Source organism: Cervus elaphus, chromosome 6 (genome assembly GCF_910594005.1).
Source record: "Cervus elaphus chromosome 6, mCerEla1.1, whole genome shotgun sequence".
Lineage (NCBI taxonomy): Eukaryota > Metazoa > Chordata > Mammalia > Artiodactyla > Cervidae > Cervus > Cervus elaphus.
In genome coordinates this window covers 3,599,208-3,626,229 of record NC_057820.1, presented here as the reverse complement: position 1 = coordinate 3,626,229, position 27,022 = coordinate 3,599,208, and the positions used below count along the sequence as shown (strand labels likewise).

Here is a 27,022-nt window from a genome sequence, read left to right as displayed (position 1 = left end):
GGGCTGTGGGTGGGCAGCTCTTAGGGAGGGTATTTTCTTCCCAACTAACCACATGCATCTTTGCATGATAACAATTCAGCTGATGCCACCCTAGCAGGGTCTTCCTAACATCTCCTAAAAGTTTGTTGTTATTGTTTAGTCGCTGAGTCGTGTCTGACTTTTTGCAACACCATGGACTATAGCCTGCCAGGGTCCTCTGTCCATGGGATTCTCCAGGCAAGAATATAGGAGTGGGTTGCCATTTCCTCCTCCAGGGGCTCTTCCTGATCCAGGGATTGAACCCATGTCTCCTGCATTTTGGCAGGTGAATTCTTTACCATTGAGACACTAGGGAAGCCCTAACAGTTTACTAGAGCGCATTAGGCTCTTCCTGCCAGCCTCTCCCCACCCTCATCTCACACCTGCCCCCCACCACCACAGGGCCTTTGCACACACTGTTTCCACTGCCAGACACACTTCACTCTCCTGCTCACCTCCTGCTCTCAGCTGAAAGCCCCTTTCTTGGGGACCAGATCCCCAGGTTCAGCCCCTTCCCCACACTCTCAGGGTTGTGATGTTGCCCTGATGTGGGGGGTGGTTTGGTGAGGGCGGCCTTCCCACTGGACAGTCCTCCCTGAAAAGGCAGGGGCTGCGAGGGATGACCTCGACCCCCGCACCTGGCGCACAGCAGATGCTCAGGCAACTCGCGTTGCGTGAATGAGCTGGTGAATCGGGTGTCATCCGGCCCCAGTCCCTCGGTGTAAGAGGAGGAGGCCTCCCGTGGGACTGTGATTGTCCACAGCCACATGCCGGGTCAGCGGGAAGTCCCAGCCCCTCCGGGGCACTCTGGCTTCCCGGGACCACGTTTCCCAGCAAAGTCGCAGCATCCATTCTGGCTCCTTCAGTCGCCTCCCTAGCAACAACACCTCTCACCATCCTTGTGAGAACAGCTCGGCCCAGTGAGGGACGTGGGTCCTGCCATTAGTGCTCATTCCCTTCTCTGAGCCTCAGTTTCCCCAGCTCCAAAATGGGCAGAAAGAGCAAAGAGACGAGTCAGGAAGAGGGAGGGGGGTTGACGCGTGGGGGTCCCAAGCCAGGGGGCCCCGCACGGCGAGCGAAGTCGGCCGGCCGGCCGGCAGGCCCCGCCCCGCGCCAGCCCCTGACCCGCCTTCTGGCCGCAGGTACCGGAAGCTGGTGTCCAACGTGTGCGAGGGCGGCGTGGACCCGCGGCAGAGCCCGGTGCGGCTGCAGTGCCCGCTCCTGCCGCCGCGGGGCCTGCAGGTCAGCATCCGCGGCGAGGCGGTGGCCGTGCGGCCCGGCGAGGACGTCCTGTTCGTGGTGCGGCAGGAGCAGGTGAGGGGCCGCTTCGGCCGCGCGCACGGGGCGGTGGGCGGCGTCCTCTCCCCCTCGGAGTCCTGGGGTGCGGAGTCATCCGGACCAGCGTTTTCCAAACTGCGGGAGCTAACAGTGCCCTGGAGACCCCTGCCCAGGTCCAAACCAGCATTAAAGCAACGAAATGGAAAACTCAGGAGAGAGTGGAGGGCAGGGGGCGATGGCGCAGCGAGCCGCCAGCTCAGGTCCAGGGAGAGACGGCTTCAAACACGTCTGCCTGGGTGTTTACCTCATGGTGATGTCAGATTCATTCATTCCCGTGGGCGGCAGTAGAATGTTTTAAACCTCTCCTTATACTGATCTAGCTAATTTGGAATCTTAAGAAAAACAGGCAGTTTTAAAAAAAATTATTATTTTATAATCTCATAGCCAGCACAAATTCTGTAATAGATGATAGATAAATCAGTTCACTTTAGTCATTCAGTCGTGTCCGACTCTTTGTGACCCCATGGACTGCAGCATGCCACGCTTCCCTGTTCATCGCCAACTCCCGGAGCTTGCTCAAACTCATGTCCATCGAGTCGGTGATACCATCCAACCATCTCATCCTCTGTCATCCCTTTCTCCTCCTGCCTTCAATCTTTCCCAGCATCAGGGTCAGTTCTTTGCATCAGGTGGCCAAAGTATTGGAGCTTCAGCATCAGCATCAGTCCTTCCAGTGAATTCAGGACTGATTTCCATTAGGATGGACTGGTTGGATCGTCTTGCAGTCCAAGGGACTCTCGAGAGTCCTCCCCAACATCACAGTTCAAAAGCATCAATTCTTCAGCTGTCTTTATGGTCCAACTCTTGCATCCATACATGACTATTGGAAAACCATAGCTTTGACTAGACGAACTTTTGCCAGCAAAATAATATCTCTGCTTTTTAATATGCTGTCCAGGTTGATCATCGCTTCCCTTCCAAGGAGCAAGCATCTTTTAATTTCATGGCTGCAGTCACCACCTGCAGTGATTCTGAAGCCCCCCAAAATAAAGTCTCACTGTTTCCATTGTTTCCGCATCTATTTACCATGAAGTGATGGGACTGGATGCCATGATCTTCATTTGTTGAATGTTGAGTTTTAAGCCAGCTTTTTCACTCTCCTCTTTCACTTTCATCAAGAGGCTCTTTAGTTCCTCTCCACTTTCTGCCATAAGGGTGGTGTCATCTGCATATCTGAGTTTATTGAGATTTCTCCCAGAAATCTTGATTCCAGCTTGTGCTTCATCCAGCCCAGCATTTCGCATGACATACTCTGCATATAAGTTAAATAAGCAGGGTGACAATATACAGCCTTGACGTACTCCTTTCCCAAATTGGAACCAGTCTGTTGTTCCATGTCCAGTTCTAACTGTTGCTTCTTGTCCCTCTTACAGATTTCTCAGGAGACAGGTCAGGTGGTCTGGTATTCCCATCTCTTTAAGAATTTTCCACAGTTTGTTGTGATCCACACAGTCAAGGCTTTAGCATAGTCAATGAAGCAGATGTTTTTCTGGAATTCTCTTGCTTTTTATATGATTCAACTGATGTTGGCAATTTGATCTCTGGTTCCCCTGCCTTTTCTAAATCCAGCTGGAACATCTGGAGGTTCTCCATTCACATACTATTGAAACCTAGCTTGGAGAATTTTGAGCATTACTTTGCTAGCGTGTGAGATGAATGCAATTGTGCAGTAGTTTGAACATTCTTTGGCATTGCCTCTGTTTGGGATTGGAGTGAAAACTGACCCTTTTCAGTGCTGTGGCCACTGCTGAGTTTTCCAAATTTGCTGGCATATTGAGTGCAGCACTTTCACAGCATCATCTTTTAGGATGTGAAATAGCTCAGCTGGAATTCTATCACCTCCACTAGCTTTGTTCATAGTGATGCATAAATAGATAGATAGATATAAATGATAAATAGATGTAGATTGATGAAAAAACCATTGATAGTTAATGGATGACATAGATACAAATATAGAAGGATGGATATAGAAATATTTCATATATGTGTATATGTATACACACACACACACATATATATGGGGCTTCCCAGGTGGCTCAGATGGTAAAGAATCTGCTTGCAGTATGGCAGACCTGGGTTCGATTCCTGGGACGGGAAGATCCCCTGGAGAAAGGAATGATAACCCACACCAGCATTCTTGCCTGGAGAATCCCATGGACAGAGGAGCCTAGTGGGCTACAGTCCATGGATTGCAAAGAGTTGGACATGACTTAGCGACTAACACACACACACATATGAACATATAAATTTCCTCCCTGTCTCCTAGTATTTCTTTCTCTTTTTAGCATAAGTGTTACTTTTTTTTCTGATTTTAAGAACAGTATATACTCATTGTAGAACACTGGGGAAACACATTAAAAACATAAGGATATAAATGTCACCCAAAATCTTATTCTATCAAGGTGATCACTGTTAATTTATTCCCTTCTAGTCTATTTAAACTAATATGCAGCGTGCTTATTTTTCTGATTATAGATGTAACAAATGTTCATGGTAGAAAATTCAAAAATAGAAGCTAAAAAAACTCACAAGCAGACAGGAAATTCATAATGACAGGAAAGCACAAAGGGGGTGCAGAACCCCCTTTTCCCACCCGGGGCCCCAGCCCCCCCCCCCCCGGCTCACGGCTCTTGGGCATCGGAGGCTTCAGTCACAAACGTGTTGGGGGAACCGAGTGGGGCTTCATGTAGACGACGTCCTTCCATGCCTGCCCAGTGGGACTGGGGAACGCCGACGCGGCCTCTGATGTTTGAAAGCGGGGGCTCTGGTCCCGTGTGAAGAACTGGATGTGCAGGTGCCCCGTGGGCATGTTCCCCTCCATCCTCCCCCGCCCACGGGCTGTGTTCCCACCAGCTGGCTTTATAGCTGGGGAGGCTGAGGCTCAGACAGGGGAAGCACCCACCTGGGGCCGCGCAGAGCTGGCGTTGGGTCCAGGCCTGGGGGCTCCGTGTGGACACCTCCTGGTTTGCAGCCCCCAGACCTGAGCCAAGGGTGCATCAACCTGCTGGCCCGTGATGATTGAGCCTGGCCCTGAGAGTCACGCTCCAGCCTCGGGCAACCCTGGGGCAGTGTGTGTGTGTGCGGGGCAGGGGGGAGGCTCTGTTCACTGCAGAGGAGGGTGCAGCCCCCTGCCCAGCCTGGGGCCACCTGGACCCTCGGAGAGGTCCCAGCTGCCGCCCGGAGCTCCAGGACTGACTTGCAGGAAACATGGCCACCTGCTGCCCTCTAGAGCCCGGAATCCCAGCAGCTGGTCGCAGCCGGGGCACTCCATCCAGACCCAGGACAGGACACGCCTGGCAGCCCACCATCCCAGCAGGCTGGGTGCCTCGCCTGGAGGGGCAAGGGTGAGGGAACGGCAGAAAGCTGCTCTTGGAAGAGAGTCCTTTGCCCTCCACTGTCCGGAAGAGGCCACTGGCTCCCGCGTCGAAGCCTTGGGGAGGAGTGGGTACAAGGTTGGAGTGGGTACACACACTGGTGTACACTCCTGTTCTCACACACACACACACACACACACACACACACACACACAAACACACACACACACACGGACACTTACACATGTTCACCCGTGACCACACACTTGCATTCGTACACAGCCACAGACACACGCACCCAATCCAGGTGTGGAAACAGCCCTGGATTTAAGGGAATCCAAGTTCTGTGAAGATCTCAGAACTGAAAACAAGATCTGATGGGGGACCCAGAAACAGACCCGCACAGACGGGTCCGGATGATTTTGGCCGAGGCGCCAAAGCATTTCAGCGGAGGAAGGACGGGCATCAACAAAGGAGGAGCCGGTGAAAACAAACCTCATGCCTGATGCAGTCGACTCAGAGTGGATCACAGCCTTAAATGGAAACCTGTGAAGCTTGTAGAAAAAAGACAGGAGACAATACCTGTGCTCTAGGGCTAGACAGAGAGTTCTTAGCGTTGACACCATACGCACCATCCATGAAGGAAATGTGATAAACTGGCCTTCATCAGAATGCGACATGTTTGATCTGGGACAGAGCCGAAGAAGGTGAAAAGACTGCCACAGAGAAAATAATTACAGATCATATCCAACAAGGACTAGTACCCAGAATATATAAAGATTACTCAGAACCCAACCATAAGAAGACAAGCAAGCCAATTAGAAGATAAGCAGAAACCATGGAGAAATGTGTCGTTGAAGAGAATGGCAGATAAGCACAGGGAAGCACATTCAGCATCGTTAGCCATCAGGGAAATGCAACGCAAAGAGGCGTCCCTGCACACCTACGGGAATGGCTAACATGAAAGACAGTGGTCCCACCAGACCCTGGTGAGGACGCAGAGAAACTGGGTCCCTCTTACATGGCTGACGCGGATGTGAAATGGTACAGCCGCTCTGGAAAAGTTGGTCATTTCCTTAAAAACTAAGCATGCAGCAACCACAGGCAGTTACACTCCTGGACCTTTATCCGAGAGAAACAAGGAGGTTCACAGAAAACCTGTGTACATCAAGGTTCACAGCAGCTTTATTCCTAAGAGCCAGAACCCGGAGACAGCCAGATGTCCTCGACGGGCGAGTGGATAAACCCGAGGTGAGCTGGTACGTCCATCCCACGGGTGGTACTCTGAAATAAGAAGGAACAGGCTCTACACCACAGCTTGGGTGAATCTGCAGAGAATTATACTGAGTGAGAAAGCTAATCCCAGCAATTCTATTTAGAGGATATTGCCCAAATAATGAAATTATAGCAATGGAGAACAAGTTAAAGGTTCTAACCCCATGAAGTCAGGGATGTGATGGAGAGGCACGTCTGGGTGTGAAAGGGTAGCCGTAGGGACCCCAGGGGTGACTGAATCATGGATGAATCACTGTGGATTCCAAGCCGTGATGTGCTCTGCAAGATGTTTGCACGGGGAGAAATGGGTACGGCGAACACGGGTCTCTCTGTGTTATATCCTTGACAATTACACGTGAATTGGCAGTTGGCTCAGCGTGAGGCTTCCCAGTGTTTTTGAAGCACTCAGGAATAAACACACACACACATGCAGATCTGCATGGAAACACTTCGCTGTGGGTGGTGGGTGTTGTGGTGATGCTACCATTTTTCCTTTCTAGCTGCTTCTCTGCCTTTTTGTATTTTCTTACATTGCCACTATTACCTTCCTGATTATGACAAGGCTTTTATTATCATTATTTTTAATATAATTTTATTTATTTTGGCTGTGCTGGGTCTTCGTTGCTGCAAGGGCTTTTTTTAGTTGAGGCAAGCAGGGGCTGCTCTCTCGTTGAGATGCTCAGGCTCAAGGTGGGGGTTTTTTAATTTTATTTGTTTATTTTTTGCCCATACCACATGCCACATGGGATCTTAGTTCCCCAACCAGGGATCGAACCTATGGTGCCTGTGGTGGAGGTGCAGAGTCCTAACCACTGGACCGCCAAGGAAATCCTTGTGAGGAAGTGTTTTAACCAAGGGGAGTGTTTCAGGAGTTAAGGCACACCCTCTTAGCTGCTCACAGGCAGGACACAGCATCCCCAGGCGGTGTGGCTCCTGCCCATCAAAGACACACGTCCCGACTCAGCCAGAAGCCCCTTCTTCCCCCAGGAAGCTGCACGGAGACCCCTCCCTCCCAGAGCAAGTTGACCTTGAGACCACCCCCATCTATGAGGCTGCCTTTAAACAGAGAGAGCCCTGACCACAAGCCAGCCTGCGGGTTCTGGACTCACAGAGCCTCAGTCCTTCAATCTATAAAACGGGGATCATAGAACATACTTGTGTAAGGTCCCCGAGGCCGTCACGACAGTGGCCACAAACTGGGTGCCTTGAAATAACAGAGATTTTTCCTCTCAAGAGTTCTGGAGGCTGGAAGTCCAAAATCAAAGTGTCAGCAGAGCTGTGCTCCCTCTGGAAGGAGGGTCCTCCCTTGTCTCTCAGCTTCTGGGGGCTCCGGGCACCCCTGGTCCAGCCTCTGTCTTCACCTGGCTTCCTTTCTGTGTCTCAGAGCCCCTCCTCTTTCTGCTAAAGACCCAGCCATTGAACTTAGATCCTGTTCTAATTCAGTGTGACCTCAAGTTAACTAATCACATCTGCAAAGACCCTATTTCCAAATAAGGTCACGTTCTGAGGTTCCGAGTGGGTGTGGATGGGGGAGGGACTGGGCATGATCCCACCTTTTACATTGTATTTGTGAAGAAAGGTGAATGAACATAATTTATATAAAAGTACTCTGTCAACTTCTAAGGTTTGGCAGGTGTAAACCAAGAGGATCGCTAAACGGTTAATGATGGTCATGTTTCATTCCTGACCTCTAGGACATGGTTTCCTGGGTGTTCCCCCAGCAGGCAGAGGGGTGGCAGGAAGATATGATAGGGAGATGATGGGGAGAGAGGACATGCAGTAATGGAAGAACTCGTTCTTGCCACGAAGTTGAAAAAGTTCCTGTTTGCTTCCTCAATTTCCTTTCCCAAGACTCCATGAGGAAAGCACAGTTATTGGAAGGACGATATTCGCGGTGGGGATTATACGGGCGATTAGACGGCTCGTGTGGGTGAGGAGATGCTGAAGAGGGGTGACAATCATGGGACCCCCCTCCCTGCATAGAGCCCATGCACCCAAGCATCACTCCTGCACCACGTAGAGTGAGAAGATAAAAAAAAATGCAGGAATCGCAGCATCAGAGGGGAAAACAATGTTTTGTTTTGATTTTTAATTTCCTAGGAGACTAAGAGTTTTCATGCATGCACATCCCCCTGTTACTTAAACTATCCAGCAGGTGTGAGGCCTCTTGCTGACCTCCCGGTCCCTGGTGCAGGCCTCCCTGAGCTCATCTGTGCTGACTCCTCTCCCTCTCAGCCGTTGCATCTTTCTGAAATGCAAACCTGGCCCTGGCTACTACTTCCATCCTCTCCTATTGGTCTCAGCCCTGCCCTCCAGGCTGGGGTGGGGTGGGGGGCAAGGATAGAACAGACCTGGTTCCCTGGAGTCCCCAGGGAGCTTGCTTTGAGGAAAGAAAGGAGTGAGGGAATGAATGAATGAGTGGGTGAACGAATAGGTGAGTGAGCTAGTGAATGGCCCATCACTGGCCCCCAGCTCTGCTGCCAGGTCCTAAGTGGTCCCCTGGTGTGTCTTACAGGGTGATGTCCTGACCACCAAGTACCAGGTGGACCTGGGGGACGGCTTCAAGGCCATGTACGTGAACCTCACATTGACCGGGGAGCCCATCCGGCACCGCTACGAGAGCCCTGGCGTCTACCGCGTGTCCGTCAGGGCGGAGAACATGGCGGGGCATGACGAGGCAGTGCTGTTTGTCCAGGTCAACTGTAAGTCCACCACCCCTTCGAGGCCAAGGGTGACTCCCCATGACAGAGAGACCTGGTCCTTGGGGAAGCACAGGGAACCCATGCAGGGAGGCATGCAGGCTGGGCTTGAGTCCACACCCTCGGCGGTCTGTGCAACAGTGGGGTTGGTGGTGATGATGGTGGTGGTGATGATGGTCATGATAGAGATGATGATGGTGGCGGTGGTGATGAGGTGAAGATGATAATGGTGGTGATGATGGAGCTGATGATAGAGGTGATGGTGGTGATGATGGTATTGATGGTCATGGTGTTGACTATGATGGTGGTGATCATGGTGGTGATTATAGAACTGATGATGATGGTGATGGTGATGATGGTGGGGATGGTATTGATGATGCTTATGGTGATGGTGGTGATGGTGATGGCAATAATGGTGGTGATGATTTTTGTGATGGTGGTGATGGGAATGGTAGGGATGGTATTGATGGTCATGGTGTTGATGGTGATGGTAGTGGTGATGGTGATGGTGATGGTAATAATGGTGGTGATGGTGGTGATGGTATTGATGGTCATGGTATTGACTGTGATTTGGTGGTGATAATGGTGATGATAGAGCTGATGATGGTGGTGATGATGGTGATGGTGATGGTGGTGATGGTGGTGATGGTGATGGTGGTGATGGTGGTGATGGTGATGGTGGCGATGATAGTGGCAGTGTTTCTAGTGGGGCTGATGGTGGTGATGGTGATGGAGGTAGTGATGATGGTGGTAGAGGTGTTGGTGGTGATGGTTGTGGTGATGAGGCTGATGGTGACAGTGACCAATAGCAACCTGTTTCATGGCCAGTGCCCTGATGCCCTCTGACCCCTAACCTTTGTGTGGCCCCTGCAGCCCCCCTGCAGGCCCTCTACCTGGAAGTGGTTCCTGTCATCGGCGTCAACCAGGAGGTGAACCTCACAGCCGTGCTGCTGCCCCTGAACCCCAACCTCACCGTCTTCTACTGGTGGATCGGCCACAGCCTGCAGGTACGCAGGCCCCGGGCCCCTGCTCCCCACAGGCTCCCGTCTGGGGTGGAGTATGGGGCAGATCCCACCCTCCGTACTGGGCAGGACAGAGCATGTGACACCGTGGAGGCGAGGCGGGTGCACACCAACCCTCCCTCCACCCTGACCATCTGTTCTGGGTCCAGCTGTGTCTGAGTGTGGTGGACACATGGTGAATCGGATCAGACGAGACCATGCTTTTTCCTGGGGAAGATGTGTGAACAGAGTAGGTGACCTGAGTTAGGGTGTGACAAGTGTCACAGGAAGCGGACAGGTGATGTGTCTGGGAGCTCCAGCACAGATCAGGTCATTTCTAGTTTGAGCGTGGATGTGATCAGGGAGGGCTTCATGGAGGAGGGGGCCCCTGGGCTAAGCCCGACCTGAGAAGCATCACCCAGGGTCATGGGCTGTGTCCTGCGAGCCATGAGGAGCCGAGGACAGATGCCTGGTGGGAGGTCCTGAGGGCCTTTGTGGACGAGGCTGCCCCCCTTAGCCTGGGGGAAGGGGCCCCAAGATCCAAAGGGGATCCTTCACTCATTCAGCAGGCAGCGGCTGAGGGCCCAGCCTGCGAGGGGCTCAGGTTCAGGACTGTGGTTCCGGGGCGTGGGGGTGGGTGAGGATGGTGCTCGGGCTCCGGCTTCAAGCGGCAAGTCAGCCGCCTCTAGCTGAGTTCTTGGAGAGTCGCTGTGCCTCCCAGAGCCTCTGTCTCCCCGTCTGCAGGGCCTGAGGCCATAGTGCGGACCCCATGATCGATGTGGGTGCCCCACCCCATGGGGTGGGTGCTGAGCCGGGCCCTGGGGTCCAAACGTGAAGGTGCTACAGCCCAGCTGAGCTTGGGGTGGGGCAGGAAGGTGACAGGGACGCCCAGCCTAGCAGCCACTCTGGGCCTTCGGCACAGGGCGTCTCGGCGCCTCTGGAGGACAGGGGGCCCTGGGAGACTCGTGTCTGAGCTGCGGAGCTCTTGGGTCCAGGCATCTCTGGAGTGGGGGGTACCTGCCCACGCCCCCCCGGCGCTCTCAGCAGAGCTCCCGTGGGGCCAGCTCTCAGGCCCGTTCCTGACCCCCACTTGTGCCCACAGCCCCGCCTGTCCCTGGAGAACTCTGTGACGACGCGGTTTGTGGACCCCGGGGACGTGCGGGTGACGGTGCAGGCCGCCTGTGGGACCTCCGTGCTGCAGGACTCCAAGGTGGTCCGCGTGCTGGGTGAGTGCCCTCTCCCCCACCGCGGCAGGCAGCACAGCTTCTCCTTCCCAGGAGCTCAGGGTCAGGCCGGTGGGGGGGTGGGTACCCACTGAGGCGCCAGTCACCCCGGGGCGGCCCCAGCTGGATGGAGGGATGGCCCAGCACGGCTCCAACACCTCCGGACTCCCGGGCCTCGGTTTCCCCATCTGTAAAATAAACACTGACACCTCCCGTGCACAGGGCCACGGGCCCCACACGACACAAGTGAGGATGCAGCTGAGGGACTTGGCGAGTCATGCATCGGGGGGCAGGGCTGGGATTGGCCACCGGGTCTCCCTCCCCTCAACCCCCCGCAGGCACCTGTCCTCAGCATCCTGGCATCTGAGGACTCTCGCGTGATTATGTCTGAAAGAGGACATGGGATCTGGACTTTGTTGGGAGTCCTGCTCTGAATCTGTGTCCCATTTATCTGTTCCCCCGCCCCGGGAGGGTGGTCTGAGCCTTGCCCCCAGGAGACTGTCGCAACCTAAAATTAGTCCTCAGAATGGAAGCGTCCCACCACCCAGAGCCACGTTCCCCTCTTTATCACCCCAATAAAAACCTCATTTTGCTCTAAGAACAGCATCTGCCGTGGACAGCAGCCATCACTTAAGTATTCAGGGGACAGCCCTTGGCCATTGCTCACTCCCAAGCCCATGGGCACCGCACCCTGAGCCCAGAACCTTGCAACACTCACCTCCACCCGCCCTGCATGTTCACGAGGCACTTTTCCCTTTGACTGCTCACCCTGGCAGAGCCCCCTCCACTTTACAAATGAAGAAATTGAGGCTCGGGAGCTAAATGGAGAGAGGACAGTTCACTCTGAGGCTCCCAGGGCTGGGTTTCTTTTTTCACCACTTGCTGCTTGTTGGTTTAGAAGAGGTGTCTGAGTCAGGGACCCTGGGGAATTTGAGAGAACGAGAAGGTGGGGGGGAAGGGGGTGGACTCCGCTCTCCAGGGACTCTAATTCTGGTGGGGGGAGAGCCCGGTCAAACTCCATGGATCCCTGGGAGACAGAAGACCAAGCTTGTCTGTCCTTGAGGGTTGATGGGGAAGTCACAGAGCAGGCTTGGCTCTCCTTCCCAGGTCAGCTCCGTGGTCCTCATCGTTGTCACCTTTGTTATTATTATTAAATGGCAGCAGTGTAGTGGGCCCCGCCGGGACAGCTGCTGGCACACAGACGGGGGGAATCTTGTTTTCTGCAGATGGGCTGCAGGATCCACCCCCAGGGCCCGCCATGGGCCATCCAGGGGGTGTGGCCACCGGCTGTAAAGGGACCAGGGTGGGCGACACTCTCCCATCTCCGCCTCTTTCCAGATCAGTTTGAAGTGGTGCCTCTGCAGTTTTCCAAGGACCTGGACGCTCACAACCCCAACACCCCCGAGTGGAGGGAAGACGTTGGCCTTGTGGTGTCCCGGCTCCTCTCCAAGGTACCTGGCTCACCCGTGGCAGAGCCGCCCCCCTTCTTATGGGTTGTGGGTACCGCAGGGAAGTGGGGGGTGGAGGCCGGAGTCCTCAGGGCAGGGGATGGGGTGGGGGTGGGCAGGCTGCCCTGAGTCCTAATTGTCTATCCTTTGGGTCCGCCGACAACGGTGCTTGGAAGCCACTTAGGATCCTTTCACCTGGCCCTGGGGGACACGGGGTTGGAGCGTCGTCTTGTGAGGGAGGGGCGGGCTGCATGCTCCATGCACATCTAGTGAGCACCAGTTGTTTGCGCGAGACGCAGTTGCCCTCCTCCGACGGTCCAGAATCTCTTTAAAGTGATTCTCACTTACTCACTGCTGGATCCGGGAGACAGAGAGACAAGTCTCTGCGATGGCTACCGTCAGGGAGCTCACGGAAGGCAAAGGCAGGGTGGGCACGGGGCACTCGAGGCCCCTGACCCCCCAGGGGAGAAAGCCCAGCCCCCTAGAGTCATCCACAGTTGTCCCAGGCTGACGCTCACCACGGCCATGCCTCCCTTTGGCCCGTTAAGGATTTGGGTAGTATTGTCCTGGGCGCTGAAGGCTGAATAGGAGTTTGCCAGATGAATGTGCATGGAGTGGGACTTCCAGGAAGCAGAGCTTTGTGGGTTGAGGGAGCTGCGTGGTCAGGAGCCCTGACACCTAGGAGGACAGTAAGAGAGGGAGGGGCCTGCTCCCCTGGCGGCGGTGGGAGAATTGAGCTGAAGGGGGGCAGCCCTGGGCAAGCGGAGGCCGTGGTCGGGGCAAAAGGCTGAGGCACCAGAAGGGCAGGGATGCGGGAGGTGGACGATGGAGCCGAAGGACGCGGGGGCCATGCCGTGCCGGGCCGGGGTCTAGAACGGTCAAGACTCAGACAGGTCACGCAGGGAGGGGGTGTCATCCCGAGGTCCCTGGAGCACAGCAAGGGGCAGAGGAGGCACGCGGGTGCATCAGAGTGGCTCTCTGTGTCCCCGCAGGAGACCAGCATCCCCGAGGAGCTGATGGTAACGGTGGTAAAGCCAGGGCTGCCCACCTTGGCCGACCTGCACGTGCTCCTGCCCCCTCCCAGGCCCACGAGGAAGAGGAGCCTCACCAGTGACAAGGTACCTCCCATAGCTGCTGGGTCGGGGGTCAGGGGCCAGGGGCCGGGGGCCCGGCCCCCCCCCCCCCCGCCGCACGGCGTAGGGTCTGATGGTGATACTCAACAAGCACGGGGACCTCAGTCACTCTTCATCACGGAAAGGCTTATCTCTCACCGATCACTGTCCCTCTTCCCCCTTGGGGCTACCCCAGGGTCACGGTGGTAGAGGAGTGGGGGGCACCTGACTGCACCAGTCCCCCAAGGGGCACACACCAATTTCACTCCCGTTTGTTTGGCTGGACCTGGCCGCACCACCCCAGCCTCACTCGAGGGGTGAGCACCATCCAGGGGACTCCAGGAACTGGTTTCAGGACATCCAACTAGGATTGGGACTGAAAGGTGAGCGGGAAGCCCTTCACACCTTCCAGGGCAGCTGTAATTCCACAACAAGCAGACAGTGATGAGTGTGGACGAGGACGTGGAGGAACTTGGCCCCTCGTTCACTGCTGAGATGGAACGGAAAATGCTGCAGCCGCCATACAAACTGTCTGGCAGATCTTCAAGCACAAAGTTACCATATAACACGGCAGCTTCAACCCCGGGGATGAACCAAAGAGAACTGAAGATGTGTGTCTACCTACATGCATGGGTTTTCATAACCCTGAAGTGGAGACAACCCAAATCTGTTGGATTTGGGAGTCCGCCCACAGATGACTGGGTGAGGAGAAGGTGGTCCATACACACAGCAGAATATTACTCAGCCAGGAACAGGAGTGACATTCTGGTCCAGGCTGCAACGTGGGTGAACCTTGGAAGCATGCTGCAAAGTGAAAGAAGATGGTCACAAAAAGCCACTGATTGGGCGATTCCATTTATATGAAATGTCCAAATCGGCCAATCCACAGAGACAACACAGGAGTGGTTGCCAGGGTCTGGGGGAGGGAGGTGACTGCTGGTGGGGGCGGGGTTTCCTTTGGGAGGATGAAAAGGTCTCTTTGGGAGGAGTTAAATGGTAATAGCCATCGCATGGCTGTGAATATACTAAAAAACCACTGACTGGTACACTTTACAAAAGTAAGCGTTATCTCAAAACAAAAGAAGAATCAGAACCACAGCCGCGCTCTGGACTAGTGGACGCCGATGCCCACGCAGACGTTCTGGAGAGAGTGGCCAGCGCTGAGGCTGAGGCTGCAGGCTGCAGCACGGCCCGCAGGACCCCTGTGGTTGGGTGGTAGCGCCCGTTTTACAGACGAGGGAAGCGAGGCTCAGTGAGACCCCCGCCAGGAAGCACAGCGTGGGCTCCATGCCCCACCCCCGCTCTGGCTGCAGAGCCACGCTCGAGGCACGCCTGTGCGGCCTCCAGGTGGACCCGAGACGGTGCCGGCCTGACCCACAGCCCAGCCCAGAGGGCAGCCACGTCTGAGCCCGGGGCTCCCAGCCAAGCTCCAGCGCTGATGATGGGTGTCTCTGGAGGTTAGTCAGTGGCCAGTTGAAAAACCCGGCTGCCAGCACCAGTCTCAGAGGCTGCACCCACTGGGGGCACTTCAGAGGGAGGGTTGGAAGGAAAGGAGGTGGGGGGTACGCCCCCCACTGTCGTGAGTGTTCAACGTAAACTGTGAGGTACTCCCCCCCTTCCCTCTTGAGAAACCTGTATGCAGGGCAGGAAGCAACAGTTAGAACTGGACATGGAACAACAGACTGGCTCCAAATCGGGAAAGGAGTCCATCAAGGCTGTATATCATCACCCTGCTTATTTAACTTATATGCAGAGTACATCATGAGAAATGCTGGGCTGGAAGAAGCACAAGCTGGAATCAAAATTACCAGGAGAAATATCAATAACCTTAGATATGCAGATGACTCCACCTTATGGCAGAAAGTGAAGAAGGACTAAAGAGCCGCTTGATGAAAAAGGAGAGTGAAAAAGTTGGCTTAAAGCTCAACATTCAGAAAACTAAGATTATGGCATCCTGACCTATCACTTCATGGCAAATAGATGGGGAAACAGTGGAAACACTGGCAGACTTTATTGTGGGGGGGCTCCAAAATCACTGCGGATGGTGACTGCAGGCGTGAAATTAAAAGACGCTTACTCCTTGGAAGGAAAGTGATGACCAACCTCGTCTGTAAAACGGGTGCTGCCACCCACCCACAGGGGTCCCGCGGGCCGTGCTGCAGCCCCACTTCAGCGCTGGCCACTCTCTCCAGACCGTCTGCGTGGGCATCGGTGTCCACGACTAGTCCTGAGCTTGGCTGCGGTTCTGGTTCTTTTTTTTTCTATTTCTGAGATAACGTTTACTTTTGTGAAGTGTACCAGTCGGTGGTTTTTAGTATATTCACAGCCATGCGACCACTACTACCATTTAAGTCCTCCCAAAGGAGCCTTTTCATCGTCCCAGAGGAAACCCCGCCCCCACCAGCAGTCACCCCCTGCCCCCCTCCAGCCCCTGGCAGCCACTCCTGTGTTGGCACCTCTCTGTTCTCAGTTCAAGGGGCAGAAGCAGGTGCCTCCCAGATCCTCCAGGTGGGGAGCTGTGTAAGCGACAGGCCAGCCCAGCACCCTCATTCTGTGAACAGAAACCAAGTCCCAGATGCCAAAACGCTGCCCAGGGAGGCTTGGCCAGAGTCCCCAGGGAATGCACCCCCCGCCAGAGACCCCGGGAGCGGAGCCACAGGACCCCCATCCCTGGGGGCCTCTCTCCCCAGCACCTCTGCCCCCACCTGTGCAGACAGGTGACCCCTGACACCCGTGTGGGCTGGCTGACTCCCTTCTGAACCCCAGAAACTCCCTGCTTGTGAATTCCCAAACCAGTAGGGTGCCCCAGAGGCCCACTAGCCCTCCTCCACCCCACGATCCTGCAGTACCACCCCTAGGAGCTCTCTGTATCAGGTGCGGGGACGCTCACCTGCCTGGGTCACCTGCCCTGTCCCTGTCTTGTCCTTTTCTTGGTCTTCCACCTCCGAGAAGCTTCCCCTGATTACTTTTGGGGTCAGGGGCCTCCTGGACATCCCTGGGTTACCACACTCCGTGGTGCCAACTAAAACCAGAGCTGTCTGAGGGCAGGGTCACGCTTGGATCACCTTGTGTCCCATCAGAGGTTTTTGGTGACGGTTGGTGGCTAGCAGTCCCATTTTACAGATGGGATGACTGAGGCCCAGAGAGGCGCAGGGGCCCTCCCCCAGCCCCCTGACCCCAGAGGGTCAGGGCGGACGTCTGCCCCGCTCTCCCACTCCCCGTGCTGGGACCCTGAAGACCCCCTCCGTCTTCCCCGCTCTGTGCTTTCAGAGGCTCACGGCCATCCAGCAGGTGCTGAACGCACAGAAGATCAGCTTCCTCCTGCGTGGCGGGGTCCGGGTCGTGGTGGCCATGAGGGACGTGGACACAGGTGAGGGCCCTGGCCGGGCTCGCCTCTGCAAGGTGGGATGGGCGGGCACCCAGGCCCCTCAGATGACGCTGGCTACTGTGTACACTGGGGGCAGAGGGGCCCCTCTGCTGACCACATGTCCCTCCTGGCCCGGTGTTCATCAGTTAAATCCTGGTAAGCCTTGCTGCCCTCCCCCGTGGACACGCACAGAGCTCTTGCTTTAATTTATGTCATTTAGGGTCTCAGATTGGGCTTCCCAGGCGGTGCCAGTGGTAATGAACCCGCCTGCCAGAGCAGGAGACATAAGAGACCTGGGTTCGATCCCTGAGTCAGGAAGGTCACCTGGAGGAGGGCATGGCAACCCACTCCAGTATTCTTGCCTGGAGAATCCTTTGGACAGAGGAGCCTGGCGGGCTCCATGGGGTCACAGAGTCGGACGCGACTGAGCGCACACGTAGGGTCTCAGATGCACTCTGCCCCCACGCCCACCATGGACCGTCCTCCCCGCTCTGGGGCAAGAATCTTGGCAGGAGCCAAAGGGTGGCTTTCTGCTCCATGAAGACGCATGTCCACGCCAGCATCGGTCTGCATAAAGCTGTGTCCACTTTCTAGGGGGGAAGGACCAGGGCCGGGATTTACACAGTGGGGTCCCAGGTTCCGGGGGCGGCCGCTGCCCACTCTGAGCGCTCACAGGCTGTTTTGCCCACAGATTCCCCGAGCCTGGGAGGCGGAGGCGGCTACTGGGCGGTGGCGATCCTCTTCGTCAGCGGGCTCTTCGCTGTCGGGGCCTTCATCCTGTACAAGTTCAAAAGGCAAGGCCTGGCCTCCCTGGGCTCACCGGGCATGTGGGTGGGGCCCAAGGGCCACAGAGGGCTGGGACTGTGCCCTCGATGGGCCGCGGGACAGGGAGGGGGCCTCACCTGGACCCGCACGCTGGTCCTGAGTTATCTCGGTCCCCAAGGGCAGCTGGCCACTCACAAGCCAGGGAGTGTCTTCCACCCGATCCTCCCCTCTGCTCCACGCACCCATTTTACAGATGAGGAAACCCAGGCTCAGAGAGGTTAAGCGATTGTCCCAGGGCCACACAGCTGAGGAGTGAGGGTCTGACCCCAGGCCGTGCCCTCCACCACCCATGTTCCCCCCAGTGCTCACCCACCCCTCCCTCCACAAGCTTGAGCCAGAGCTGCCCTGTGCCAGGCACCCCACGGCGAGGAGGGCTCCAGCTTCATTCGGGGAGGAGTCAGGGTGGGGTGGTGACCCCAGGGTGGAGCAGGCAGGGGCTTGGAATGAGGCTGGGTGGGTGGCAAGCTCAGCGTGCAGTCCTCAGAGGGGCTGTGATGCCTCCTCCCCTCTGACCTTGATCCTTATCTGTAAAATGGGTTTAATTTTTTTTTTCTGGTTTCATTCACTTTATTATTCTCTTTATAAAATTATGTGGTGGCTACAGCTGGGGCCTGGGTCCTCTGCACGGAGACTCTGGTGTGGGTCTTCACAAGATGGTCAGTAAATTCCTGATATGGAGACTTGGTGAACACCGTCTCTTTCCAGAGGTCAGGGGTGAGATAACTGTAGGTCTTGGAAATGGCATCAAAACTGGCCTTGGCGAAGTTGCCCAGGGTGGTGGTGCAGCCCCTGGCAGAAGTGTAGCAGTCGTCGATGCCGGCCATCATCAGTAGGGTTTAATAGCCTGCAGTGTCAGGATTATTCATGGGCACACTTGGAGGGGCTGGAGAATCTGATCTGACCTGGATACAGGGCCCGGGGATGGACACAAAGGCCAAAGAGTGTCACCAGGCTTATGCCCTGCAAATGCAGCTGTGAGATCCGAGCCCCGCGTCTCACCCCATCCTGCTGGTTCGGCTCCAGTGGCCTCGGGGTCTCCCCGCTCAGGGTCACCATTGGGAACAGTTTGGAGACACCCTGAGCCTCCGGCTCCTGCTCCTTGGAGGCCGAGGGTCCCTCCTGCAGCCTGGGACTCTTCTGGGTCTCTGTCCTCCAGGACCACTCACGCTGGGCAACTCCCCTTCCCAACCTGCAGGACAGCCCAGACGGCAGCAGGGCTGGGTCAGCCTCCCAGACCAGCTTGCCATCCAGCCTGCTGCTGACCAGCTCTGCCGGTCCAGCCAGTCTCTTCCCCTCCCTGTGGGCCTCAGTTTCCTCATCTGTAAAAGGGGTCTAATCAGGAGGGAGGCGGGGAAAAGGGAAGAAGAAGAGGCAGGCAGGTGTGACCACTGGGCTCACCTAGTGAATTAATCATGGGAGGGCGGTTACCATGGAATCCGTGGGCGGAGCACAGTTGTGGGAGTGAGTGTGCCCAGCTAGAAGACTGGCCATCAGAGAATATGGTGAGAAATGCCCTGTTTGTCCGGAGGCTTTAGCTTTGTGGAGAGCTGGGGTTTCCAGGCTGGCACAGCCGTCAGCCTGGGCTGGGCCTGCCCGTGTAAAAAGCAGCTCCTAAGTCTCAGAGGCTCTCAGTGCTGTAGTCCCCTGGGGCCCGTCATGACCCAGCCCACCCCGGGGGCCTGAATGTGCATCCCGCCATCTCAGTATTTCCAGAGAACTGCCCGTGTTGGTGAACTGCTGATGGTGGCTCCGAGGAAGCCCACCCTCCCACTGAGCCTCAGTTTCCTCATCTGTAAAGTGGAACCATGTGCCCTTTGGAGTTTTGCTCCAACCAAGTGGGAGTCGCACACGAAGGAGCGTGGCCCAGAGCCCTGAGCCCGGTCCCAGCTGAGACAGAGAGGGGCTGTGCCCTCCATCTCCTTTCCCTCTGCCCTGGAGGGGACGGGCACCAGAGGACGCCCCAGGACCTGGGCAGGGCTCAGCAAACACCTCTCAGAGCTTGTCAGCATCGCATGCCTTGCGGAAACACACACCTGCTGACATGATCAGAACCCCAAGGTGATGGGTGACAGGGACCTGAAAGAGACAAAGAAGCGCACTCTCCCTGCAGCACGCCTCAGGGGAGATAGACAGACAGTGCTTGCCGGGGCAGAGGCAAACCCAGGGCTGCGGGAGCTCACAGGATGGAGGGCTTCCTGGAGGAGGTGGCTTGTTGCAGAGGTTGTGCAGGAGGGCTTCCTGGAGGAGGTGGCTTGGTGCAGAGGTGGCGCAGGAGGGCTTCCTGGAGGAGGTGGCTTGGTGCAGAGGTGGTGCAGGAGGGCTTCCTGGAGGAGGTGGCTTGGCCCAGAGGTGGCACAGGAGGGCTTCCTGGAGGAGGTGGCTTGGCACAGAGGTGGCGCAGGAGGGCTTCCTGGAGGAGGTGGCTTGGCCCAGAGGTGGCGCAGGAGGGCTTCCTGGAGGAGGTGGCTTGGCGCAGAGGTGGCGCAGGAGGGCTTCCTGGAGGAGGTGGCTTGGCCCAGAGGTGGCGCAGGAGGGCTTCCTGGAGGAGGTGGCTTGGTGCAGAGGTGGCGCAGGAGGGCTTCCTGGAGGAGGTGGCTTGGCCCAGAGGTGGTGCAGGAGGGCTTCCTGGAGGAGGTGGCTTGGCCCAGAGGTGGCACAGGAGGGCTTCCTGGAGGAGGTGGCTTGGCACAGAGGTGGCGCAGGAGGGCTTCCTGGAGGAGGTGGCTTGACCCAGAGGTGGTGCAGGAGGGCTTCCTGGAGGAGGTGGCTTGGTGCAGAGGTGGCGCAGGAGGGCTTCCTGGAGGAGGTGGCTTGGCCCAGAGGTGGCACAGGAGGGCTTCCTGGAGGAGGTGGCTTGGCACAGAGGTGGTGCAGGAGGGCTTCCTGGAGGAGGTGGCTTGGTGCAGAGGTGGTGCAGGAGGGCTTCCTGGAGGAGGTGGCTTGGCCCAGAGGTGGCACAGGAGGGCTTCCTGGAGGAGGTGGCTTGGCACAGAGGTGGCGCAGGAGGGCTTCCTGGAGGAGGTGGCTTGGTGCAGAGGTGGCGCAGGAGGGCTTCCTGGAGGAGGTGGCTTGGCGCAGAGGTGGCGCAGCAGGGCTTCCTGGAGGAGGTGGCTTGGCCCAGAGGTGGCGCAGGAGGGCTTCCTGGAGGAGGTGGCTTGGTGCAGAGGTGGCGCAGGAGGGCTTCCTGGAGGAGGTGGCTTGGCCCAGAGGTGGCGCAGGAGGGCTTCCTGGAGGAGGTGGCTTGGCCCAGAGGTGGCACAGGAGGGCTTCCTGGAGGAGGTGGCTTGGCACAGAGGTGGCGCAGGAGGGCTTCCTGGAGGAGGTGGCTTGACCCAGAGGTGGTGCAGGAGGGCTTCCTGGAGGAGGTGGCTTGGCGCAGAGGTGGCGCAGGAGGGCTTCCTGGAGGAGGTGGCTTGGCCCAGAGGTGGCACAGGAGGGCTTCCTGGAGGAGGTGGCTTGGCACAGAGGTGGTGCAGGAGGGCTTCCTGGAGGAGGTGGCTTGGCGCAGAGGTGGCGCAGGAGGGCTTCCTGGAGGAGGTGGCTTGGCACAGAGGTGGTGCAGGAGGCAGACCCAGGAACAATGAGAGCACCGCACAGAGGGGTGGGCTGGGGGCCTCCAGGGACAGACATCCCAGGCAGAGCCCTGATTTCCGCCCCCACCGCCTGCCGCCTTGCAGGAAACGCCCCGGCAGGACCGTGTATGCCCAGATGCACAACGAGAAGGAGCAGGAAATGACGAGCCCCGTGAGCCACAGCCAGGGCGTGCAGAGCGCCATCCAGGGTGAGGAGTTCATAGAGGACGAGCTCCACCCACAGACTCTAGGTAACGCCCGCCCCCCAACACCCCCTCCCCCAGGAACCCCTCCTCCACCACCAGGCCTGGGGCCAGGCGGGCCCTACCCTGGGTCCCCTCCTTCTGACGGGTGATGGCAGGAGTCCCCTGGGGCTGCCTGTGGACCGGGACCCCGGATGCCCGTCCCCACAGTCCCCCGAGGGGTGGGGCAGACAGCTGGCTTCCACAGCGAAGCTGCTGTGTTCTGGGGGTCCCCGGGGCCTCTCTCGGCAGTCACCCCCTCCGCGCTCCCGGCATCCCTCCCGTCACTGGGAGGACGATGCCCTGGGCCGTGCGCACATGGACATAACGTGTGACAGCCCTTTACAGTGCGCACAGCGTCTCTGTTCCATGACCCCATTGCCCCCCGCCGACGGCCAGCAGGGAAGATGGAGCGGCCGCCCACTCAGCGGCCTCCTCTGGGGGTGGGGGTCTGTGTTGACCTCCAGTTCTCTCTCGGGGCCTCTCATGAGCGGGTGTTCGCGGGCTGAGCCCCACCACCTCGAAGCTTCTGCTGGTGATAACGCTGCAGCCGGCTCAGCCCGCTGCACCGTCCACCCCGCGCCCCCTGCGGCCTCTGAGTGGCAGAGACCAGGGAGGGGACAGCCTGGCAGCCGCTCCACCTCTCCTGGCCGTCACCGCTGGCCCTTGGTTCTGACTCTGCGGTTGAGGTGACCATGATCTGTCCATCTTTGGAGGGGACACACACTCTGATGGGATAGCACGCCCCATCTCCACTCCCTCCTCAACCCGTGGGGAGACTGAGGCCCGGGAGCCCTAAGTCCCACCGGAGCACTGGAGCTGCCCACCCGGCCGCGTGAGTGCTGAGTGCTCCAGGCCACATGAATGCTGAGTGCTCCTGACCACATGAGCGCTGAGTGCTCCAGGCCACATGAATGCTGAGTGCTCCTGACCACATGAGCGCTGAGTGCTCCAGGCAGCGTGAGCGCTGAGTGCTCAAGCTGCATGGCTTCCTCCACAGCCCAGCAGGGGCGCTCCTTTTCAGAGCTGAGACCTGGACTGGCCCGGGGTCAGGGCCACACAGCTGGTAGGGAAGGGGCTGGAGTCCAGACCCTGGGGCCCCTGCTCCCCCAACCCTTAATAGTCGCTCTGCACCCCACCTGCCCTGCACGCCCCGGCCCTGGGGTGCTGTGATGTCCCCAGTGGGGCCCGAGGACGCGCCGGCAAGCTGCCACCTGGGGGAAGGGGTGTCATCGCTGCCCTTTTATCCCCTCAACCCATATCTGCCGTGTCCCTGGGACTGTGGGAGGCGGAGTCGTCGTCCCCACCTTTTAAACAGCTAGAAGTGAGGTACAGAGAGGTGACGTCGCCCACCCAGGCGGCCCAGTGGACAGGTGGCTGACCTTGGACCCAAAGCCCCAGGCCAGCTCACGACCCCGTGGTCCCCACGGCCGGCTGGAACCTCTCCGCCGCTCCGTCTCCGTGCGCCCGGGAGGTGGGGGCTCCAGGCAGCCAGCGGCCACGCCTCTGCTCCCCAGGGGTCTCAGAACGCGGCCCCGCCTGGGACCCTGGCGGACCCCTGCATTTCTGACGGTCCCTGTGCCCTTCTCTCTCCCGCCGCCGCCCGGGGCCTCACCGGGCCGCCCTGCAGTGCCCCCTGCCCGGGGGGCACAGAGCCCCGCCTACCTCCCCCTGCTGCCGATGCCGGGGCCGGCCCCCCTGCAGGTCAGTGGGTGCGGTGGGGGCGGGTGGCGGGCGCGGCCTCACCCCGAGGCCCCCTGGGTCCACTGCTTGTGCCGGCACCGGGAGACCCGCCCTCAGTCACCCGCCCACCCCACAACCTCCGCACCCGCGTCCAGGCACGACCCGCACGACGATGGCGGGAGGAAGCTCGGGATGCCCCGCACGTCGGCGGAGGCCGCACGCACCGCGCCCGCGCGCCGCCGGCCCCGGTCCCGCGCCGCTGGGCCGGCCGCGCGCTCACACCGGGTCTCTCCTCCAGGGAATCACTCGGGCGTGGTCCTGAGCGTCAGCTCCCGGGAGATGCACAGCTACCTGGTGAGCTGAGGCCGCGGAGGCCGCGCCCGGAACGCTCTCCTCTCCGCCGCGTCATACCCCGCGGAGGGCCCAGGACCACACCGCCGCCCCCCGGCTCGGGGTGGGACCCGCACCCCCGCGGAGACCTCGGGAAAGCCTCCTCCTCCTCCCGCCGCGTCCACGCCAGCCGACAGCTGCCCCCGCCCCGTCCAGCTCGAGCCCGCCCCGCCCCGGCCCCCAGCTCGAAGCCCACACCCCGTCACTCCGGCGAGGAGGCCTGACTTCTCATAGGCGAGGCCGGGCCCCCTGAGACTGGGGGGTGAGCCTGCCGGACTCTCGGAAGCGCAGACCCCCCACCCCCCGCCTCCCATCACCTGCACCGGGGGCTCTTGTCCCCGGAGGAATGCGGAGCCCCGCTTTCTTCCTCGGAACCCCCAGGAAGGCAGCTCCCACCGCTCACAGGCCGTCCCTCTGCGGGGGTCGTGCTCACCCTCCAGAATCCGGAAAGCCTGCTGCGGCCCCCCCACGCCACACTCCCGGCCTCCCTCCGGGGTCCCCTTCCTCTTTTTAACCTGCAGAGAAGATGTAAATACCTCTCTAGGTAGCCATTTTCGGTTTCTGGGGGGAGAGGTGGTTCTTAGCCCCCGTTCTTGGGAACCCCGTTTGCCGAACGCCCAGAAATGCTCCTCCACCCCGCCCCCCCCCCAAAGCCTTCTCTCCTGGGGTCCCGCCACCAAAAGCAAAGCTCCCCCCAGCTCCGCCCTCCATGGGCGGCTTCCAGTCCCGGGAGCGGCCTCGAGACAGATGCCCAGTGTTTTGCGTTCCCTCTTGGCTTGAGGGAGCCGCGCAGAAACCCAGGAACCAGGAGAGGTTAGAAAGGCAGAGCGTGAAGGGCAGACAGGGAGTGCCCGCCTTGTCTTGAAGACAGAGCCGCTGAGGCCCAGAGAGGGAGCGGCTGCCCTGGGGTCACACACAGCAAGGGGCCGCAGAGGTGCCCCAGGAGCCAGCCCCCCGCTTCCCACACAGTTCGACCCCCTCGCTCACCAATGCCTAGAATCAGGGACTCGGGGAGAATCTGGGGGCGGGGTTTCACCTTTTGCCTTGAAACTGGAGGCGGCCCCACCCCACCCCCTCCCTGGTCTCTCGGGTGGCCAGAGCCTCCCCCCAGAGGTGGGGACACCCTGGAGCCCAGGCTAGGACCCCCCGGCTGCGAGGAGTCCAGGATGAAGCCCGGGGCAGTGGGAAGCCTTAGCTCGCTTCCGCAGAAAAGAAACTCAGCCTGCGAGGGGTCATCCGCACCCCCAGAGCAGCTCCCGCATGTGGGAGGGGGGACCCTGGCATCCAGTCCCACGTGTCACAAATGGGGTCTGAGACCGGCTCAGAAGGGGTCACTGCAGGTCACGGGGCGGGCGGCAGAGGCGCCCCCCATCCCCTCCCTGCGGCCCCGCAGAGCGTCCTCCGGGAAGCCCAGGAGTTGCGGGGCACTGTGGGGAGAGGCTGGGTTCTCGGGGCGTCTGCCTCCGCCAGCCTGCCTGCCCTCTCCAAAGACCCCTTAGGGAGCCCCGCGTCCTGCCGTCTACCCCAGCCCGGCCTGTGAGCCTCATTCCTGGGTCAGACACCTGTCAGCGCTGGCCCCGTCCCAGGTCAAGGTCAGCAGGGAGTCCCCCGGGCGCAGCTCAGCAGTGCCAGTGGGTGACGACCCCCCATGACCTCCTGACCCTCAGCTGCATTCTCTCGCTGATGGGATAGGGTTTCCCTTCAGCTATTTGTGTTCTTCTCGTATTTTCTGTCATCATTTCTATGAAGAGCGTTTTGGGTGTGCGGACCCAAGAGCCTGGGAATAAGTTGGCATCTATAACCGAATACGTTCCATCCCCATAACCGTGTAGATCGACACGTAGGTCTGGGTTTATCTGGTTCCACGTTTTGAGGTCCTGCATCTTTGACGTACAGGTACTCACGGGCCCCCGGGAAGAGCGGGCTGGGCTTGGACCGCTAACGTCTCATTCAGCTGGATTGAGCCCACACTTCTATATGCACATAACAGAGATGCGATAAATTCTTTCTTATTTTTCCTTTTTAAAAATCAATAAATCATTTGTGATGCTTTTAACAAAGATTAAATGAGTATGATCGGCGTTTGCCTTATTACGAAGCTATTTGTCAACGTTTCCCTAAACACACACCCAGGGCCCCAGAACTGTGGTGTCACAGAGGCTGGGGTGGGCCAGGGGTCCCTGCGCTTTGGGGGGAGGGTGCCATGACGTTGGCCGTCTCGGTCACTGGACCCAGACATGCCTCCTGCAGAGCAGAGATGCCACCACGTCCTCACACGGGTCTCCTTACTTCACCGCCAGTGGCAGCCGAGGGGCCCTGGAGCCCACTCCGCTTGCCCAGTGAGGTGCAGGGCCTGGAGGTGCACCCCAGGTGAACGGAAGCCCCTTGTCCCTGAAATGCCTCCCGCTTGTCTTTGAGGAGACCGAGGAGCCAGGAGTGGATAGAGGAAGCCCTGGTGTGGTCACGTCACCACTCCGTGCACACGCACACTCACACACACACTCACACAGACACACATTTATATACTTGCACACACAGAGACACACAACACACACTCATAGCTTTCACGCAGACTCAGACACACCCCCTTCCTTCTCTGGACCACAGTACGTGGAGTTCAGTATCGTCAACATCCTCAAAGCCTTCCGGCCAGATCTCGTGCCCCCTGGGACCGGGGCCGAACCCCAGGTTGGAGCCCTGAGTGAACAGGACATGCCCCTGGGGCCCAAAGGAGACCCCGGGCCCGCGGGGATGCTGATGATGATTGCAGGACCCAACCAGGAGGGGAGGGCCGGGGGCCTATGGGAACCAGGTCTGCAGGACGGGGAAGGGGAGGACGTGTGGGAAGCAGGCCAGAGCCGGGGCCTTGCAGGGCGGGGAAGGCCGAGAGGAGTGTGTGTGCATGTGTGTGAGAGTGTGTGTGTGTGTTTGCAGGCTAGGGCCGGAGCCCTCCAAGGCAGGGGAGGCCGAGAGGACTGTGTGTGTGTGTGTGTGTGTGTGCATGTGTGTTCACAAGGCCAGAGCTGGGGCCATCCAGGGCAGGCATGCTGTGGAGAGGTTGAGAGGATGGTGTGTATGTGTGCCTGTGTGTGTGTGTGTGTGTGTGTGTGTGTGTGTGTGAGTATGTATGTGTCTATGCATGTGAATATCTGTATATGCCTGCATTTGTGTGTGTGTGTGTTTACAAGGCCAGAGCTGGGGCCATCCAGGGTGGGGATGCTGTGGGGAGGCTGGAGAGGACTGTGTGTGTGAGTGTGTGTGTGTGAGGATGCATGGGTGTGTGTGTGAGTGTGTGTGTGTGAGGATGCATGGGTGTGTGTGTGAGGATGCATGGGGGTGTGTGTGTGTGAGGATGCATGGGTGTGTGTGTGTGGGTGTGTGTGAGGATGCATGGGTGTGTGTGTGTGGGTGTGAGTGAGGATGCATGGGTGTGTGAGTGTGTGTGTGACGATGCGTGTGTGTGTGAGGATGCATGGGTGTGTGTGAGTGTGTGTGAGTGAGGATGCATGGGTGTG

General features: G+C 58.3%; 1 protein-coding gene across 1 annotated transcript in view; it reads left to right on the top strand.

Moving 5' to 3' along the window:
- SORCS2 (sortilin related VPS10 domain containing receptor 2) overlaps nucleotides 1-25,576 on the top strand; it is a 491,606-nt gene extending 466,030 nt beyond the window's left edge. Inside the window, exons 18-27 of the mRNA XM_043906091.1 lie at nucleotides 1,161-1,332; nucleotides 8,461-8,647; nucleotides 9,518-9,651; nucleotides 10,748-10,871; nucleotides 12,207-12,319; nucleotides 13,309-13,434; nucleotides 16,699-16,798; nucleotides 17,487-17,589; nucleotides 21,298-21,443; nucleotides 23,416-25,576. Of these exons, the coding sequence (XP_043762026.1) occupies nucleotides 1,161-1,332; nucleotides 8,461-8,647; nucleotides 9,518-9,651; nucleotides 10,748-10,871; nucleotides 12,207-12,319; nucleotides 13,309-13,434; nucleotides 16,699-16,798; nucleotides 17,487-17,589; nucleotides 21,298-21,443; nucleotides 23,416-23,480 (1,270 nt within the window). The 3' untranslated portion in view covers nucleotides 23,481-25,576. The remainder of the gene's footprint in view (nucleotides 1-1,160; nucleotides 1,333-8,460; nucleotides 8,648-9,517; nucleotides 9,652-10,747; nucleotides 10,872-12,206; nucleotides 12,320-13,308; nucleotides 13,435-16,698; nucleotides 16,799-17,486; nucleotides 17,590-21,297; nucleotides 21,444-23,415) is intronic.
- Nucleotides 25,577-27,022: the final 1,446 nt, after the last annotated feature.